A 21,137-nucleotide genomic window follows, 5' to 3' on the forward strand; every position below is an offset into this window, starting at 1 on the left:
CTGATATCGATCGATCACAGATAAGAGTAATCTCGATCGATCAACGTCAACGATATCAAAAAATAAAACCTTTGAAACTTCCCTTCATCTTTTTAATGTCACTGTTGAAAAGTTGAATATATTTTCTGACGTTCAGAGAACCCCATTTATTGTTTTGATTGCCTATAGTCTATTCAAGAATGATTGACATCCCAGTAGGTCTTTAAAATCCAGACGCAGCTTAAATTCTGGCCACGAAAGAGCTTCAAGAATTTCTGTAGTTCAATCACAGAACTGGAATATATAAATATAACCTAGAAAAGCATTTGAAAATAAAAAATATTCAACTACAGAGCATATTAATCAGTATTCAGAATTGATACAATATTGTTTACAATTTGTACGAATAAATTAAGGACATAAACAGCAGTATACAATTCAAATTTTCGAAGGTCAGTGGCTCGGTACATAGATTCACATATAATAGATAGATAGATAGATAGATACTTTTATTTCAATAATTGGAAACAAATACATGTTACAAAAATGAAACAAGTCAAACTTATTTTAATTAACCACAGAATCTAAAAAATTCCCCAATATCATAAGGTTCACAATTCATTAATAGTTTATGTATCTCCCTTTTGAATAAACTATAATCCTGAATCATTTGCAATCTTCTTGGTAGCCCGTTAAAAATCTTTATTGCCATATATAATGGATGCTTCTCAAAACAAGATAGTGTGCACCGGAAAGAACCACTGATACATACGCCTCGTATTGTTCTTATTTTTGTACCTTGAGTAATATTCACTATGCTTGTGAAAGAACAGCATTGATCGATATATATATATATATATATATATATATATATATATATATATATATGTATATATATATATATATATATATATATATATATAAAGACCTGGAAGTGTTAATATTTCATTCTTTTTGAAGACAGATCTACAACTCTCTCGATATTTTCTACCAGTTATCACTCTTATGGCCCATTTCTGCTTCACGAACATTCTATCCATGACTGAAGTTCCACCCCAAAATATGATGCTGTAAGTCGCCAGTGATTGAAAATTAGCATAGTAAATTGTCCTCAGTACATCATCATTAACCATCCTCTTCAAGACATTCAGCGTATAAATGACGGAATTTAACTTCTTTCCCAATTGATCCACATGTTCTCTCCATTTCAAGTTTTGGTCTACTGCAACCCCCAAGAAAGACACCACCTCCTTGACGTCAACATCACCATCTTTACATCCTAGAGCGCTCGGGAAGATCTGTGAAGATCGATCTGTAGAGAAGTAGGTGCATACAGTCTTTTGCATGTTCAAGATTAGCTTGTTCTCGTGGCACCAGCTGCATATCTCATCCAGCACTGATCTAAATAAATCAAGTGAGTCATGGAGGTTTTTACACCTTATCAAGATGTTAGCATCGTCAGCAAAGTTCACAAGTTTACAGTTCTCCGGTAGTGTTAGGTCTAGGTCATTAATATAGATTAGAAAAAGCAGGGGTCCCAATATGCTGCCTTGTCGGATGCCCATGGTTATTTCGATGTCCTCTGAGGTGAACTTCTCACTGTTTCTATTAATAAGAACTCTCTGTTTCCTGTGCCTCAAATAACTTCTTTAGGTTCAGTTGTTTATCCCTTATACCAGATCTTTCAAGTTTTTCCAACAGTAGTTGATGATCAACGCAATCGAACGCCTTAGAGAGATCAAGAAACAAGCCCAAGGCCACATTATCCCCCTCCAAGGCCTCTAAGATAGACAATGTCAGTTCATAAATGGCAGTTTTTGTATTTTTGTTTCTCATATAGCCATGTTGGCAGTTTGAAATGACATTAAATTTGCTGAAAAATTTCGTTAATCGCGTTGCTATAATCTGTTCAATGATCTTTGAAAACTAAGTAAGCTTATGGGTCTATAGTTACCCAATTCCTCCTCGTTTCCCTTCTTGAATATGGGTCTCACAATAGCTACCTTTAGAGCATCTGGAAAAATTCCTTCCTTTGGAATACAATTCACGATGTAAGTTAATGGAGATACTATACAAGAAATGCAAGCCCTCAACAACCTGATTGGTACTTCATCATAACCACATGCATAAGTGTTCTTCAGACTTCTCACGACTGAGATCACTTCTGTCTCAGTGACATCAAAGTCGAAAAAGGACTTCTCTATTATTTTTTGCTTCTTGGTTCTATTGGGTGGTCTCATTGATTGTAGATCATTGTAGATTTTTGAATAATGATGGAGCAGCATTAGCGAAAAATTTGTTGAATTCTTCCGCCCGTTGCTTCAGATCGTCTGTTTTTAGGGGATATTCTTTGCTCTTACCTTGCTTTCCTGTTAATGAGTTTACTAACCTCCATGTTGCTTTGCTTTTGTTATCCGCTGTTGCAATTAATCTTTCTGTGTGAGCGCGTTTAGCCGCTGAGATAGTCATATCATATTTCCTCTTCATTTTGTTGTAACTACTTTTTAATTCTTTTTTTGTTGTCGATGCAATTAGAAGATAATCTAAGATATTTTTCATTCTTTTTAATTCAGGAGTTTCTATAAATTTATTAGCTTTTGGTTTTACAGTTCTTTTTACTGAGGGAAAACATTTATCGAATAAAATTTTGAATTTCTCTTCAAAACTGTTTCACATCTTATTCACATCCTTTGTCTCAAATTCAAAAATATCCTGCCAGTCCTGCTCCGAGAGGCAGTCTAGAAATTTTTTTGTTGTTGCCTCATTTATTTCTCTTTTGAAGTATTCGATCTTGCTAATACCCTCAGTTATATCACAAACAAACCTGAAAATACAGGTAGAGTGATCTGATATGTGATTTTCAATCACTTTAGATTCTCCTTCTAGACTTGTCATGAAATTATCCAAACATGATCCTGAGGCCGGACGTGTAGGTTCCCTGATAGTGAGATTTAAACTGAAATATTCTGCTATAGAAATAAACTCACGTGTTACTGTTTCATCAGATAGTATATCTATGTTGAAGTCTCCCATTACTTGAATTTCTGCTTTTTCCTTCAAGCATTTCTGGAGAATGGTTGTTATTTTCTCGAAAAATATATTAACATCAGCTTTAGGAGGCCTGTAAACACAAATTGCTATGATTCTAGTTGATTCTAAGTCTAATTGTATTGCCGAACACTCAAAAATATTGGCAATACTAATCGATGTTATATCTTGTCTCTCCTTAAAATTATAGGAATTGAGCATGTATAGGGCACAACCCCCATGTTTACCTTTCACTGTTAAGTCACTGTTAATTCACAATACCAATCTTAATTCCGCAACACAAAACCTTAACTTATGGGTTATTAACAACTTAAATTCGATTTTCCACAACCACCGGAGATGTCAATCATTCTTGAATGGACTATAGTTCTGACGACGATCACCTTGTCAAAAAATAGTTCAGATCTTTCATATAATATCTATTTATAGCAGTATCCCCTGCTTGAGGTATTGTGTGGAGAAAGCACGAAGTGGCTGCTGCGCCTGTCGCATCTACTGCTAATACACAACTACGAAGCGGCAGTGCTTTCGACGCACAGCAGAAACCGTACCTTTAGATGCAGCGCCTTATAGATAGCACCTGAAGAGCAATTTTCAATTCAAATGAAGCGAGAGGGTAATCAAAAAATTTGCTATTGTTCCCTAATAATTGCAAGGGATAGAAAAGGTCACCCCTAGAATTTGTTTCGCAGGAAACAAATTGGAAATATCGTTCAAGTAAAAACCGATTTTGAATCCGAATGGGATGTTAAGATTTTTGTGCCTGTTGTTGAAACAGTAAAACGTTAAAACACCTACTCGTCGGGGATATTTTTGCTCTAAAATGTGTAACATCGTTGAACTTATGATTTCTTACTTTGCTTATAATTTTATTTGTAGCTGGAACCAATATTTGATTAGCCATATTTGTATAATCGGAGGCATTTACACCAAAATTGGTGCTCTTCATTCGCTTTTCTAAAATTCATGCAAAGCCTAACATACAAATGTTTTTACTAATACAGCCTATAATATAACGAGCTCGATGGCCGAGAGTGTTACCTTGGCACGGTACAATTATTCGACATTCCTTTGATCTCTTTATTGGCTGACGAGACGCAGCGATTTGGTCAAATAGAGCAATTTTCCCCTTACCTCTCCTATTCGGTGTTAACGAAATTAGTATATGGCGATAAATAATAAAAATGTACTGAAACCAAACAGACCTATTAAAAATTCTTTTGGATCTCTATCCCCATAGAGCAGCATATCTACTAAAATTTGTCTTCCAGCATCCACAAACCATATGTAATTCTTCTGATCCCTCAAGATATGTTGAAAAGCCAGCCGCAGACAATGGAGTTTCGCTAAATACTCAACATCACTTCCACATTTCACTAGCTCAGTCCTTAATGAACGACAAGGTATTCCACTGTTTTCCAACTGTTTTAAAGCCTGTTGGTAAAGGGGGAATTCCTCAAGGTCTGGAAAAAACTCTGAAACAAAATTGATTTAATTTATACATAACGATATACTGTGATGCGTATGATGGACTAGGTTAAATAATTATAAATCTAGCAGTTGTAGTTATGCACATAAGAATTTAGTCGACGTAATCAGTTCGGATAAGATCACTCTATTTTATACTGAAACTTCTACGTTACCTATGAATACGTAAATCAAAGTAATCAATTTCAGTAAAAAAACAAATGCAAAGTGTTGAAAAGCTCTGAGAATTATAGAAATCATCTCAAAGAAATCCATTGTACAGGGTGGGCAAAATTCGTTGTCTACTGAGGGGATCTCTAGAACTATAGCTCTTCTTTCATGACTAATCCAAATCTGAAAATAGAACCGGTCTATCATTTCTAGATTTTGAGTTATAAACAAAAATTGGTATTATGACGATTTCGAAAAGTTCTCATAACTTTTTTGTGTTTGAAGTTACAAATCTGAAACTTAACCTTCTTAGTCACTTTTATACGTAGATTCTACTGACAGAACCTTTTTTTCCAATTCAAAAATAAATTCAATGAAAGTTTGCATTTAAAAAAACGAAAGTTCGCCTAATGTTTCGTAATGAAAAAAATATTTGGTGCTCGTCATTGGATTCTACGTAAATAAGGGCCTGTAAAATGTTCAAGTTTCCGCTCTGTAACTTCAAAGACGAAAAAGTTATGAGAACTTTTCGAAATCGTCAAAATCTCAACGGAGGATCTTAGGAGGCTACGGTTTTCCCCATTCTTTGTTTCTCTGAAAAAGAACTAAGAAACGTATCATTGGTTTTGCTCTAGCTCTTCTAGTTTCCAAGATTTGGGACAGCCCAGTACAATGACAATTTATCATATACATAAGTATACTTATATTTTAAACCTGCTCTTTGCATATAATTGGTGTACTTAAGTACGTAGATATCTGTACTAAACTATCTGCTCCTCCGCTGGGCTTATATAGGCGCCGGAAACATTTTCGTGCCTTCGCGGTCGTTCCAGAATAAAGCGGCCGCGATCCTTCTCGAAAGATCCGACCGCCAGGGCCGGACTGGTTACACTGTCCCCTTCTTAAGCCTGTTCTGTCCCAGAACAGATTTCGTGAATTACTCCGAGGACCGTGGCGAAACCTGCACTCATCACCATTCTTACAGTAGCCTTTCTGATGGAAGTAGCAATCCACAGTTTTTCTAGGCTCCTTGGTTTGCTTCGGGTTGAAATTGCATACTAGGATCCGTATACCAGTCTCCTGAAATACCACCTCCAGCATGCTTCGCACAACCCGACAATTCAGCTGGTCCAATCCACAACCGAGCTTGGGAACAGCTAATTTCCTAACCAAAGCGTTGAAGGTCTTCTTTCAAGCAATGCAGTGTCGTCCAGAGATTGGCTTCTGATGGGAATGTTGCTTGGTGACTTGGTAATAAATGAACCGACCTTCAATTTCGAAGCTTTTCCGATTCTTGGCTGCTGTCGCAATAGTTCTTTCTGCCGTCAAAATTTATTTCTGAATACTCTTGCTATTGCTTTGCTCATACGAATTTCCTTCGCTACACAATGAGAGAGAGAGTATTCCTCAGACTTCCTGTGTGACGCCGAACCGTGCAACGCGTGTCTCACCATAGCAATCCATAAACCTCTGGTAATCGCTTCTACCTTGCATCGGAGTTTCCACAAGACGTACCTCTTCTTCGTCCTGCGCGTACGGGGCTAACCGGTTGAAAGGTTCTTCCTCTGGAGAGATTCCTTATCCTGTAAACTACATCATTTATCCTCTTGATTACTTCATACAGTCCCTCCCTCTGTCTCTGCAGCTTCGGAGAAAAACCTTTCCTCCTTTGTGGATTATGTAGCCACACCAGATCTTGAATCCACGTTCAATAGCCTTGATGATGTCGTAGCGCATTTTCATTCGGTCACTTGCTTGCTGCATTTGATTGCGCACCTTGTCATGAATGTAATCCAGCTTATTTCTTAATTTACTAACGTAGTCCTCCCCAGCTACTTCTTCTCCAGGCTTACATCCAAACTCCAGGTCACAAGGCAGCCTTACTTCTCGGCCGAACATTATACTGGATGGAGTTTCCTTGGTAGATTCTTGAACCGAATATTCATCCCAGTCCCGCTGGTGATCAGAAACAACTTTGGCTAGATGTTTTTCCATGGTCCGATTCATTCGTTCGACCATGCCGTCTGATTGTGGATGAAGAGGTGTAGTCCTTGTTTTGTGAATCCCCAATTTTCTGCATACTTCTTGGAATAACTTCGATTCAAAATTTCGGCCTTGATCACATGCAGCTCTAGAGGTATTCCAAATCTGCAGAAGCATTCTTTGACCAGTTTTGGTTAGGAATACCGAAGGCTTCCACCCATTTTGTGAAATAATCCATTGCTACCAAAATGTACTTGTTTCCATGGTCTGTTTCGGGAAAGGGGCCAGCGATGTCGATAGCTACTCGTTCCATGGGGGATCCGACGTTATATTGCTTCATTGGTGCTTTTCCTTTACCATAAGATCCGTTAGCAGCAGCACAAACCTTGCATCTTCTACACCAATCATTAACGTCCTTCTTACAATTTAGCCAATAAAATCGCTGCCTAAGTTTTTCCCACGTCTTAGTTATCCCGAAATGTCCACCTGAAGTTCCATTATGTAGTCTGGTCAGAATGTCTGTGTATCGTGAAACATATGAATCGAGGTTGATTTCGTGGCTCTCTCGTGTTTTCGATCGATTTTGGGTGTTTGTTAACGTGATAAATTCCCAAAGTTATAGAAGGTGTGACTAAGTATCGGCAGTTTTATAGTGGAAAATATTTTTCCGATCGGTGTAGGAACTTGGACATAAATCATAAATAACAATTAAATATTTTCTTGAGTTTGGATTGTGAATTCACAGAATTCAACATGCCAGCGAATTGTTTGTCATGTGGTACACCGGTGAGCAGAAGTAAGCCGGCTGTTCGATGTTTTTTGTGCGTTAATGAAGCACATCTGAATTGCCTGGGGATTCCTTCGGATGTGTTGAGGACGTCCGGACGCGGGGGAGGCATGAAATGGGTGTGTGACGGTTGCTGCACAGGTGATAAGGAGGTGCCACGTAATAATCATAACAATAATATTGATATCAAACTCGATGAAATTATGTCCGATTTGACTACTATCACAAGTCAGCAGGCGAAGTTCATGGATTCATTGAACTTTTATGGGAACAAGATAGATGATTTTGAGCTGAAGATGGCAATCTTTGTGGACATCAACTCGAAGCTGCATAAGCACGATGCTGAGCTCAAGACTCTTGTGGATGAGAATACGGGCATAAGGCGAGAGTTAATTATTTTACAACAACAGCTCAAGTCGAAAAACCTAGATGTCATCGGAATACCGGAAAGAAAAAATGAAAATATACTAACTATTGTGGAAAAAATCGCCTCAAAGCTTGGTATTCCAAATGTGGGAAATTTTATAGAGGGCTGCTATAGAATTCACTATATGCCAAAAGTTAATTTGGGGACAAGACCTATCGTGATTGACTTCAAGAATAAGTCTTACAGAGATGAGTTTTTGCGAGCATATAGGGGAGATAAACAGAAAATCAAAACGAGCGATATTGGTTTTGATGGGGTTGAAGAGACCATATACGTTAATGAAAGTCTGTCCCCCTATTATAGAAAACTATTCAAGTCAACTCGGCAGTTTTGTAGACACAACAATTACAAATATTGTTGGGTCCAGGATGGCAGGCTGATGGTGAGGAGAACTGATTCCTCGAGGATTTTTCGCATTGTTTTTGAAGCTGAGCTGAACAAGTTGCCAAAGGAGTAGTGCGTGATTCCTTTTGGTAGTTATTTTTCGGTATAGTTCGTTTACATTATCGGGAATGGCTTTTAATTTGACTTTACATATCTTACCAAAATTGTCGAGGACTGAGGACTAAAACGACAGAATTTCTTAATTCATCATGGAATAGCACTGCGGAGGTGATATGTGTTACGGAATCGTGGCTCAGATCGACTATTAGCAGTTCGGAATTTATGTGTAGGAATTATAAAGTGTATCGGAAAGACAGATGTGATACGGGCAGTATTAAAAAAGACGGAGGTGGAGTATTCATTGGCGTTGCTGAATGCCTTCAGTGCGCGCAGGTGACGGAGGTCTGTCATTTGACCATGGTTGAGGACGTTTGGGTCAAGATTAGGCTCGGTGGAAATAGAAGCCTATTTATTGGTGTATGTTACATCCCTCCAGATACAACTTCTCAAGATTATGCGGTCTACTTTGACGCTGTGACCGTCTTCATGGAGAATCATGCCGATGACATTTTCCTCCTCATTGGTGACTTCAACCTGCCACTTTTTTCCTGGCATGCGGATTTGAGTAGGGAGCTTGTTTGTGATGATGTGCAGAGAGACTCGTACACCTTCTTCCGGAACTTCACAGCGTACAACTCGTTAGTACAGTTTAACGGTAATCTCAATAAAAATGGGAGAATATTGGACTTGATTTTGGCTCCTAATATTGACATCCATATATCGCATTCTTCATCTCCACTCGTGAGTGAAGACCCACATCATCCTGCCTTAGATATAAGTGTTAACCTTAGCATAAATAAGCATAAACCGAAAAACTTTATGTCAACGTTCAAATTCTTTAATGCTAATTATTCCGAAATAAACAATGAACTTTCAACCGTAGATTGGAAGAAGATTATGAACAGTGAAAATGTAAATACTAATGTTGCTACTTTTTATAGTATTCTATCATGTGATAGAGAAGTATGTCCCGAGGAGATCTATGAGACCCGGGGGTTTTCCCTGTTGGTTTTCCACTGCATCAATTAAGTTAACAAAAGAAAAAATTAAAGCTTATAAAAAGTTTAAAAAATTCCGTAAAACTGATGACTATGCTTATTTTTCTGTTCTTCGTAAACAATGTAAGAAACTGATTGAAAGAGATTACTCTGATTATATAGCACACATCGAAAATAATATATCTAAAAATCCAAAGAACTTCTGGTCATATATTGCGGAGAGTAGAAGAGACGGGCGGATTCCTAGTTCGATGACTCATGAAGATAAGGTATATGATAACGGCCAAGATGTTGTTAATGCGTTCGGTGAATACTTCGCAGGTGTTTTTGATGATCCCAATAAACCGATCATCTATAAAAATAACAAAAACACGAATAATTTCGATAACATCAACATTGATTTTATTCAGAGGGAGGTTATATTGAAAAAGATAAGCGAGCTAAAACTCAATAAGGGACCTGGACCGGATTCAATTCATCCTGTATTCATAAAATCTTGTGCCAATTCTCTAGACTTGCCGCTACAGATGATGTTCAATCAGTCTATTCTCACCGGAATTTTTCCCAGTAAATGGAAAATTGCTAAAATTACTCGTGTTCATAAAGGTGGTAGAAAAGATATTGTGTCCAATTACCGACCGGTCTCTGTTCTGAGTCATTTTGGGAAAATATTCGAGTCAATCATAGCAGACTTTCTTTTTCGATCACTAGGAGGGAAGCTCAGCGTGAAGCAGCATGGATTTTTCAAGGGAAGGTCAGTTCTTACTAACTTGGCCCCATATGTTGATTTCATCTCAAAAAATCTGGATCAAGGTACTCAGGTGGATGCTGTGTATACGAACTTCGCCAAGGCCTTCGATAAGATTCATCACGGAACATTGTTAGGCATATTAGCAGATTTTGGGGTTTCAGGGAATCTATTGCTGTGGATTGAATCTTACTTGTCGGATAGATGTCAGTATGTTGTTGTGGACGCATTCTCGTCCACAGTTCACGAGGTCACATCAGGAGTGGTACAAGGATCGCATTTGGGTCCACTTCTTTTTAATGTTTTTATCGACGATGTGTCAACTTGTTTTTTACATGTTTATTTCGAAATCTATGCTGACGATCTCAAAATGTATAAGTGGATTGTAAGTTTGGATGATGTCACTGGATTTCGTGAGGATCTTGACAGGTTTTCTGTATTCTGCTCGAAACGATATTTAACACTCAATATTGGGAAATGTAAGCATATAAGATTTACTAAAAATACTAACGTTATGGCATTTCCCCTACACATTGATGGAGTAATTGTGGTGGAGGTGAGATGTGTGAGGGACCTCGGAGTGTTTATGATTCGAAGCAGTCATTTGAGTTTCACATAGACAGTGTAGTCTCTAAGAGTTTTAAGATGCTAGGTTTCGTTTTGAGGATTTCTAAGGCGTTCAAAAATGTGGAAACAGTCAAGACTCTATATTTCAGCTACGTACGTAGCAATTTGGAATATGTAACACCGATTTGGAGTCCCTTCTATCATAAATATAGCGATAAATTGGAAAAAGTACAAAGTAAATTCACAAAAAGTTTGCTTTACCGTTATGGTAGTAGACAAGACTACACTTATGAATATAGACTTCAATTGTATAAAATGGTGAGCCTGGAAAATAGAAGAGTAATGTTCGATCAAATATTTTTGTATCGTATTTTGAATGATTGTTTTGATTTCCCGTTGATAGAGAATATTCATTTTAATGCACGCTCTTTCAGTGGTCGTCGAAGACACTTATTTTTTGTACCACAGGCTAGGACCTCTCTTTATTATAACTCCATTTATTTGAGAATAACTCGTTTTTACAATTGGCATGTTGGCAAAATTGATTTGTTTAATTTGTCCTTGTCCGAATTCAAGCGGAGACTGATGCAGTATTTGTCAAAATATTGAAATTAGGTAATTAAATTTTTTATATATGGTGCTAGTATAGACCTTCATTTCATATTTATATTACCATGTTTCACGATATTGTTAATTTTATGTAAGTTAAATTTGTAGTGAATCCCTGGTATTGGGTTTATCCTGTTGGGGTTCCAGTTATGTAAATAAATAAATAAATGTCTGTTACACGGCTCTTCGGCACAACCAACTGAAGTCTGCTCAGTTCCATCTTCATTTTCCCAACAACGTTTTAGAAGACCTCCATCAATCCTCAACGTTTCCCATTGTTCCCAATAAGACTTTATATTCTGGCTCAGTCTGGATACTTCTTCCCAAGTAGGTCGTCTACCGCTCTTCTTCCAACTCAGGATTACTTTCAAGTCGTTATCTTCCTTTTGTGCTCTGTGAATTTCCTCAGGTAGCCAGTCGTCTTCGATTACGGCGGTCCGCTTTAAATCTATCCTTTCTTCCAGGAGCGAACAATGGCCGAAATTCTGGGGACACCCAATGGTTTTGATCGAGCCAGTGTCTACCACAGCGACTCCTTTTAGTTTCCCAGCTGTAGCTCTTTCAAATGCCTCCCTGTGTTGCAGTTCCAGCACACAGCATCCTTTTTCCTAGCAAGCGATGTTCTGCGGACTTCTTCTTGCTCTTGTCTTACACGAAGGTGCCCTCTATGCGACGCTTGCTTCGCTGCCTCGATTTCCAAAGCCTGGGCTAAGGCATCATCTATGGTTCTAGGGCGTGCTAGTCTCAGGGCTTGTTGTATTTCACTATCCCTTATCCCATCCACGTATATCTGGATTGATAGCTGTTCTAGGAAGCTATCTGGAGCAGATGGATAAGGCACCTTGACTAATCTCGCCACATCAGCTTCGAACTCCTGGAGATTTTCCCCTGTTTTCTGCACTCGGTTCTTCATTTGGGCATGGTAAACTTGTTGTAGATGAGCATCGCCATATCTCTTAGAAACTATTTATAAATTAAAGGTGTAAAATTTTTATCTTGGTCCATGCGGTGATCGCCATTTTTAATTTTGGCGCTAGATTCGAGCTCTTCGCCTTAAAGGTACCACCCTTAAAATCTGATGCAAAATGAAAAAAAAAATGCAAAAAGGGGTAAACTTTGGTTCGTTAGGGGCACATATTCTACGGTTGGTTCTAATCAATTAGTATCAACCCTGTGAGCGCGATGACGGCAACCCTTAAACTCTTTAATGGGGGTTCTGTGACACCTTGTTTTAAAGGTAATTCGATTGACTTTTCATTTATGACTAACACTTGACCTTGTTAGTGCTTCCAACAGAAAAGCGAGTGGAATAGTTACGATAACAAGAATTGCAATAAAACGAATGAAAATAATTGGAATTTTTTCACTATCAAGGATTTTCAAAATGTTGTCCATTATTTTGTAGGCAAAAATATAACAATTTCAAATTCGGCCCATACTTGACGGCAATTCTTCTACATCTCGGGGTGTTTTATACACAACTGACTTTGAATGAACCTGGAGGAAAAAATCTAAAGGTGTCAAGTGCGGAGGGCGTGCTCTCCATTCAATCAGCCCTTTTCTACCAATCGTTTCCTCTAAGAAATGATATATGAGCCATTGCCTCTTTAAATTTAAAATCATATTTCCATCCTTATGCATTTAAAAGAAGACCTCAATCACTTCTAAATAGATGGTGATCTACCTCATTACTTTCATCCAGTGAGGCAATATCTCACTGATCATTACAAAGGGAAATAGATTGGTAGAAAAGGACCAATTGAATGGCCACGTTCCACAGACCTGACACCTTTAGATTTTTTTAAACTTTTGTCCTTCTCCATTTACTAGGTATAAGCTAAGAAGCTTCTGGTTATGGAAGATGGGCAAGAATTTCCTGCATTCCTTTATGCAGAAGTACTGGAAATATTCCATCACACTCCTTTTAAACTCTGATCGTTTGAGGTCTTCTATAGAGGCCATTAACTTGGATCAAATTTTAAAACGTAGATACAGCTGGAATGGTTTTATAATGAATTATTTGAATGTATTGAACAGAATGTGCCGCAAAAGAAAGATGAATCAAAGGTTGGACGTTACCTTGGCTGGTTCACCGACGACATAAAGCGCAACTTGAAACTGGAGACATTTTAAAGATCCAGGTGGCTTTTAATAGGGGACCTTAGGTACCACTCTGATTTCAAAAGATTACGATCCTTGATTAAATCTCAGATAGCGGCAGCATTCAACGACTTTTTGGTTGAGATGCAGGAACGTATAAGATCTGATCATTCAGCATGATGAAACAAGAATACCGCGATTGCTTGTTAATGGTGATAAATCATGTGGATCCCCTAAGGATGCCTTGAATGAGATTCTTGGGGACACTACTTTTTCTTGTTCATCTCTCGTTTTGTTGGATGCCTCGGAGTCAGAGCCTATTCCTGACATGGTGGATTTTAAGAGCAAAATGTCTGTTGGGGATGATATGACACCATCTTTCTTCGTTGCGGTCTACCGTTTGGCAATTGCGAAGCCTTTGTGATTGATTATAAATATGTTTGAGGACCTTCACTTTTTCCAAAAAATGGAAGATGTCGCGGACGATTCTTGTATTAAAAAAAGGTTATCCTTCGCGGATAGAAAACTATAGACCAATATCTATACTGAGTAAAATATTCGAGGAGGAACTTTATGTCAGAGTGCATCACGGGATACAGCCATACACATATGCTTGGTAGCACGGTTTCATGAGAGCGAGATCTACCATTACAAATCTGATGACATTTTCTCAGTTTGTCCTTGGACGAGGGGGGTCAGGTGGATGTGCTATATACGGACTTTAGTCGAGCATTCGATACCGTGGATCATCCTATTCTTGTGCATAAGCTGTCATCGTTTGGTTTTACTCCAGGATGTCCGAAACTCATATTTGAAAGGCAGGATAAGTTACGTTTTTTACAACGGTTTTAGTTCAAAAAAATATATCCTGGAATCTGGAGTATCACAGGGATCAAATCTAGGTCCTCTGCTGTGTACATTCTGTATATCGAGGACGTGCTGAATAACTTGAGATGTCATGCTCTGGCATATGCGGATTATTTAAAAATATTTTCGGAAATAAACGTTTCTACCGATTTTCCATAACTGCAATCCGGTTTCTCTCGGTTGATGGCTGTTTGATGCTATTGCCCTAAGAAATATTTACTATAATTTTTATGATGCGAGGATTCACGTTTTCCAATGAAATACGAATTTTTAATGTTAAGGGTTGAAAGTTCAACCCAGGATCCACATCCGAAGTCAATTTTCTTAATCATTTATTTGTATAATTTTTATGATGCAAGAATCTCAATTTACTATGAAATAGGATATTGAAAGTGGAGGGTAGAAATTCCAATGTGTCCGATTCAATCTGAAAAGACAACGATTGAAGATTCGAGTCTTCAATTTACTTATAATAATTGAACTGTGTCTCCCATTATACATAGAAAACTTATGATGCAAACTGAATCAGTCTGTACGCCACTGGCGTTAGCGTTCTGGTGTTTCCGGAGATTTGGTCGGCTATCTTTGGCAGCATATTTCAGATATGCTTTTCATAAAGGTGACCATACAAGAAGACATTAAATGAAATAGTGCCACAATACATAAATCATACAAAATATTCAGAGAGTGAATGTGGCTCTAAGATAATTAAGAACTTTTTGTTTTTGTTCTTGAATTGTTCACAGTTCTCTATTATTTTTAGATTTCTGGGTAACTAATGGAATATTCTTATGCACATGTATGATAGATAGATAGTCTATGCTGTGGGTAATAAATGTTTACAGATTTTATTGTGTATGTCACATTTGTATTATTTACTAAAAATTCATTTTTGTTTTTATATAGAAATAAAAGACATTCATGGATATAGAAACCATAGATTGTAAATATCCCTAATTCCTTGAATTTTTCTCTACATGGTTCTCTTAACTTCATATTCAGTAGCAGACTAATAACACGTTTTTGATTTACAAAGACAGATTGCACAGATGAACTAATACCCAAAAAATTATTCCATATCTAATTAATGATTCATAGTTTGCATAATATAAAATTTTCTTTACACTTCCTTCCACATAATATTACCCTCAAAACATAGCACACCTGATTCAGTTTGTAGAGTATATAGTCAATATTGCGTTGGCCATTTCAGAAACTCGTCAATTATGACTCCCAAAAAATTTGTATCTCCTGCTATTTCGAATGTTTGCCCATTTATATCAATTTCTGACGTTTTTTCCATGATTTTACTGGCTTGAAATATAATTATACTAGTTTTCGTCTCATTGATTCTTAAGTCATTTTGAGTGAACAATCAATTCAAAAAAGGTCTCCATCGAGGTGAGAGTATTGACGAAGTCAAAAATGACCGAAGCCATGGTCAGACTCTACTCTACCTTGATGACGGTAACATTGGTTGAGATACATATAAATATGCCGTTGGTCTATGCCAATTAATTAAAAATTATCTTTTATTTAAAATGAATCTTGCCTCCCAATACAAATCACAATAAGATTCAAATCAATTTCATTGTTTAATATTATCGAGTTGCAAATAATTGAACTTATTCCAAAACAGTTTTGCAGCATACTCCGATAAATAACTCCCTATAAAATTACATATAAATGAATCAAAATTACAACAAACTTGAACAATTATTCATTGTTTCATGAGAGAAAATACAGGAGCAATATTCTCCATATTCAAAATGATGAATATTCCAGAATTACAAAAAAAATCAAAATAACTCACCTGAGAAATCTTCAAATTCTCTCAAATCTGCGACCATATCTTGAGCAGACGCAAAACTTTCACCACCAGAAATATCCGCATCCTGGCCAGGTACTGGTGTAGATTCTCCTCTGAAAAGCACCGAACGTTCGTCTAGAAATAGCATCTCTGATGTATTTTGTAATTCAATTGCCGATTCCAGAAGGTTATGCAAATCTCTACAGAAACTAGCTTCTTCAGGACCCAGAACAGCCAACGGACCTGAAAATCAAATAAACTCAAAATCAAAAATGGAACTTCCATTTGCAGTGAAAACTTATTAATCAATGGAAGACACAAAATTTTGTTTTAGTTAAACTTTTTTCAGTATTATGATAAACATTGCATAAGACGAGGCATTATGGAATTTGTTTTCAAACGGTTCGCTCTAACCAATCAATATTACCTCCTTCAGAGATGTGATGTGAAACAGGTATTTAACCAAATCCTGTGGGAGTTAATCATCAGTGATATGATACTGGCATTTCACATGAAGTGAATTCTTAATAAAAAAGGGGAAACTGAGGAAAATTATTTTAACCGAAACATGGCTCAGTGAAAAGGACAAAAATTTATACAGTATACAGGGCTACTGTGGGGTGTATGATTGTAGATCATCGCGAGGTGGAGGTGTTTCCATATTCATAAGAGCAGATCTACAATATATGGCTCTAAAACTCCGAAAACAAATAAAGCAAACATAGTATGATGAAATTGATGGTATCGGTCAAGGAACAAAAACAAAGAATGCTATTCCTTCAGCAACGTTTCGGCTCTTTTATTGGGCCTTCTTCAGGCTAAAATCGAGAAAAGTATTAGGTGTACAAATAAGTTTCCGCGGTTTTTTATAAAAAATTAGGAATTTATTCTAAAGGAAAAGTACATTACGTTTTATTCAAAGTATTTTCCATCATTTGCCACTACTTTTCCCCATCTTTCTGGCAACATTCGGATACCCCGTCGAAAAAACTCTTCATCTTTTGACGCTATCCACAAATCTACCCAATTTTTGGTGTCTTCATATGATGTGAAGCGCTGCTCAGACAGACCATGTGCCATCGACCGGAACAGGTGATAATCAGAAGGGGCTAAGTCTGGTGAATACGGCGGGTGGGGTAAAACTTCCCAGTTGAGTGTTTCCAAGTATGTTTTTACCTGCGCCGCAACATGTGGACGAGCATTATCGTGTAAAAGAATAATTTTGTCGTGTCTGGAGTAGTAATGGGCGCGTTTTTCCTTAAGTGCCCGACTCAATCTCATCAAATGTGTTCGGTAGAGAACTCCAGTAATGGTTTCGCTTGGTTTCAGCAATTCATAATACACGACACCAAGCTGATTCCACCAAATACACAGCATGAGTTTTTTTCCATGAATATTCGGCTTAGCTGTCGATGTTGATGGTTCGCCGGGCTTAACCCATGACTTTCTCTTCTTTGCATTATCGTAGTGAATCCATTTTTCGTCACCAGTGACTATACGATGCAAAAAACTCTTTTTTTTATTCCTGGCAAGCAGCATTTCACTCATGCATAATCGGCGTTCAACGTCTCTCGGCTTTAGTTCATATGGAACCCAATTTCCTTGTTTTTGAATCATTCCTAACGATTTTAAACGATGTGAAATTGCTTGTTGAGTCACTTGTAGAGTAAGTGCAAGTTCTTTTTGCGTTTGGGACGAATCTTCCTCCAATAGTGCTTCTAATTCCATGTCTTCGTACACTTTCGGCCTTCCACTGCGTTCTTTGTCTTTAACGTCAAACTCACCGTTCTTAAACTTTTGAAACCATTCCTGACAACTTCTCTCACTTAAAGCAGCTTCACCATATGCTTCTAGAAGCAATCGATGCGCCTCAGCTGCAGATTTTTTCACATTAAAGAAGTAAATCAAAAGTTCCCGCAAATGATGCTTATTCGGAATAAAACTTGACATTTTTGCACGAAAAAAATTACGTGATGCTGATACGGAATCACTAGTACTTTAAGGTTATGGTGTTGCCAGATGACTAAACTTGGGATATTACGTTTTACATCTGACAATTTCTCCATAACCTTCTGGTGGGGCCATCTTTTGACAAACCGCGGAAACTTATTTGTTAATAAATAACAATACAATATAGGTACATATAAAAAATTACAATGATAATATATATGAACAGGAAACATTAAAATAAACAATAATTATCAGAATGTGAACATACATCACAGAACAGACAATCATGAAAAATACTAAAACTGGCAATTAAAAACTTACCATCGGAACACAAGAAAATTAAAAATTAAAAACTGAATCATTCCGTTACAGAAAATCGTCGTTAACGTAAAAATAGGTGTACATAACAAGAACTGAAACTATCGATGTACATGGACTCAACGCGGTCAACACAAGAAAGAAGACATCCAAGAGCAACAACTGAACACAGAAAATACAAAAACAACACCCACACATGACAAAAGAAACACGAAATCAACGTTCGAATGTACAGTGACGGATGCGACGAGCATTAACGTTTTAACTGAATTTTTTGGATTAAGTTAGAATGAACAACACTCAAGATGCCAACATCAGAACAAAAATTAACAGCATTAGGATGTTTATTAATAAAGATCATATCATTGAACACATAACATAGTATGTATTGAGCTGCCAGCACTCGGTATGCCGATATATGCCATTTATCGTGTCCCAAAAACAAAATACATACCAAATCGGTAATAATTGGCGACATGATTGTTAACACCAGGAAAACCGATAGAAATAGCATATTGTATAAGGTCATCCTAAACTTAAATTCTTACGAAAAATCACTAGAATCAAAAAAGATGGTACTGGCACGTTGATTGTTTATGCCACCCACAGATGAAAATTGCAAAGTAAAGATCAAATCTACAGCAATATCCAACCATAAAAGTTTGTATATTAAGTATTAACCTGCCAACAAAATTGAACATTGTGAAGCCAAAATAGATAGTCTATAAAACTGATGATGAAAAACTTAAAGAAACAGTTCACACATTGCTACAAAAAAAACACCAGAAAGTATTGACGAGTTGGTAGAGCTTCTGATTGAAGCAAAAAGCACATGAACAATAAAAAAAAAAGTTGATAATAAGAAACAATAACTGGTGGTACAATTCTACCATACACAAAAATATTATGAGAAGGGACAGCCTATAGAAACTTCCTCCTTCTTCTGTATAGGCCCTATACAGAAGAAGGAGGAAGTTTCTATTCAACCCTAGACATAAGCCTAACTATGAAATACAAAGAAAAAAAGTAAACAATCTAATTCGAAATCAAAGGAAAAATACTTGGATGAAAATTTGCAAGGAATTGGAAATAACACAAGACAACTATGGTCTACAATAAACGAAATCCTACCAGTGAATAATGAAACAAAAACAAAACTAGCAAATTTAGTATACAAAGGAAAGACATACAAAATTGCAAGAGAAAAAGCAAACGTTCTCAACAGATATTTTATCCATGCAGCTGAACGAACTAGGAGAATTACCAAAATAAAACAAAATTTGAAGAAATTGAAAAGTACCAGTCGCTCTATATGAGAAGATGTGATAGAAAGAACTGACAAAAATAGTAATGACAGTTATATAAAATTAGTTGTCAAAAGTTTGCATGTTTATTTCTATTCGCAATGAAATATGGAAAGCAGCAGCGATTTGTTTATCTACACGATTGCCGAAAAACAAATAAGGTCCATTCGTTCGCATAAAAAGTGTAGCACTTTTCTACACTCGATTTTAGTATTCGTTTGCTGATATAATTTACACCAGTGTAGGGGAGGTGTAGTTTATCTACATCTCCTTTTGACTATGTGTAGATAAACTACACTTCCTCTGCACTGGTGTAAATCAAATCGAGTGTAGAAAAGTGCTACACTTTTTATGCAAACGAAAGGACCTATAGTTTCTTTGGACTCACAGACTTCCAGGACTCGGCTACGGCTCGTCGTTGTCTATACGTTCGAAAAACCACACATATTTTCCAGACTTGTTACGTAAATTACTATTTTCTGAAATATGAAGGAAAAATTGAAGATTCTGAAATAGATGTATATGACAAAAAATCTTTTCTCGGAGCACGATTGATATTTGTCAATTTCTGCCGAAATAAGAATTTTTTTTCACTACTATTCGACGTCCAAGAAACAGTTTCATTTGTCTTGAACATCAAAAAGCCATATCCAACTTCAATGTGTGTGAAGTTGGACTATTGATTCGATTATCGATAGAAAAAAATTGGGCTAGGTTGTGCTTGTCAAGCTGCTGAATTTTTTTTATGCCACACGGTTTTCAAGATACTTCGCAAAAAGGAAAAAATGGGCTACACAGCTTTCAACAGCTGAATTAGTCTGTGCTATACTACTGAGTTATGTCGTTTGAGTTTTCGCGACAGTATCTCTTATTTCCTGGAAAGGCCAAAAATAAGAAAAAAAAATGGGCCAAGCACTTTTAATTTTCGAACTACAATGGTGACGAATTACAGAAAAAATATTTCAATTTTTCCTTCGAAGCTTTAATTGATGAAAATTATAAAAAAATCAGTAGGTTGCTTGGAAATCAGTAAACATGATAACATGCTGGAGGGCCTCACTAATGGTGTTGCCAAAAATAAGCTTGCGTTATAAACGACGTGACGGTTCGTTTATGAGAATGATATTCACTATTCGAACACGAATTACATAATAATAATGTATAATTTTTCGAAATATGAGCAGGATTTTTTTGACAAATTTAAAAAAGTTAGCACTGGTGTGGCACAATTTTTTGCATCCATTTTCATTGTGAAAAGAAAAAAAGGGCTGGGCAAACATTTTTCCCAATTGTTCATTTTCAACGGTACATGATACATATGGTGTATCTGAATCTGAATTACAAAATGTAAGGGGTGATTCTGTGGTTAAAATTAAGGTGGGTATTTGATATAAAATTTTTTGAAAAACTCCCCCCTGGAAAAGTTATACCCTCCGAAGATTAACACAACAAATTGTTTTTATTTTTATTTTCTCTGTATATTAAGCTAAAGACACGAAACTTGGTAAATGTTATTTGTCAATGAAATTAAACATGCTGGAATTTATAAGATAATTTTTC

At 36.8% G+C, this 21,137-nt stretch overlaps 2 protein-coding genes across 2 annotated transcripts in view; both read right to left on the bottom strand.

The window, feature by feature from the left end:
* LOC123316998 (mitoguardin) overlaps window positions 1-21,137 on the bottom strand; it is a 36,606-nt gene that overhangs the window by 11,738 nt on the left and 3,731 nt on the right. The window contains exons 2-3 of the mRNA XM_044903334.1: window positions 16,009-16,248; window positions 4,233-4,502 (exon numbers count right to left, since the gene is read on the bottom strand). Coding sequence (XP_044759269.1) covers window positions 4,233-4,502; window positions 16,009-16,248 — 510 coding nt within the window. The remainder of the gene's footprint in view (window positions 1-4,232; window positions 4,503-16,008; window positions 16,249-21,137) is intronic.
* Window positions 474-1,907, bottom strand: LOC123316999. The gene is made up of 2 exons (XM_044903335.1): window positions 904-1,907; window positions 474-831 (listed from the first exon to the last, which is right to left on the bottom strand). Exons 1-2 carry the CDS (start codon window positions 1,542-1,544, stop codon window positions 708-710), a joined length of 765 nt encoding a protein of 254 aa, XP_044759270.1. The 5' UTR covers window positions 1,545-1,907; the 3' UTR covers window positions 474-707.

This window comes from Coccinella septempunctata, chromosome 7, assembly GCF_907165205.1.
Source record: "Coccinella septempunctata chromosome 7, icCocSept1.1, whole genome shotgun sequence".
Lineage (NCBI taxonomy): Eukaryota > Metazoa > Arthropoda > Insecta > Coleoptera > Coccinellidae > Coccinella > Coccinella septempunctata.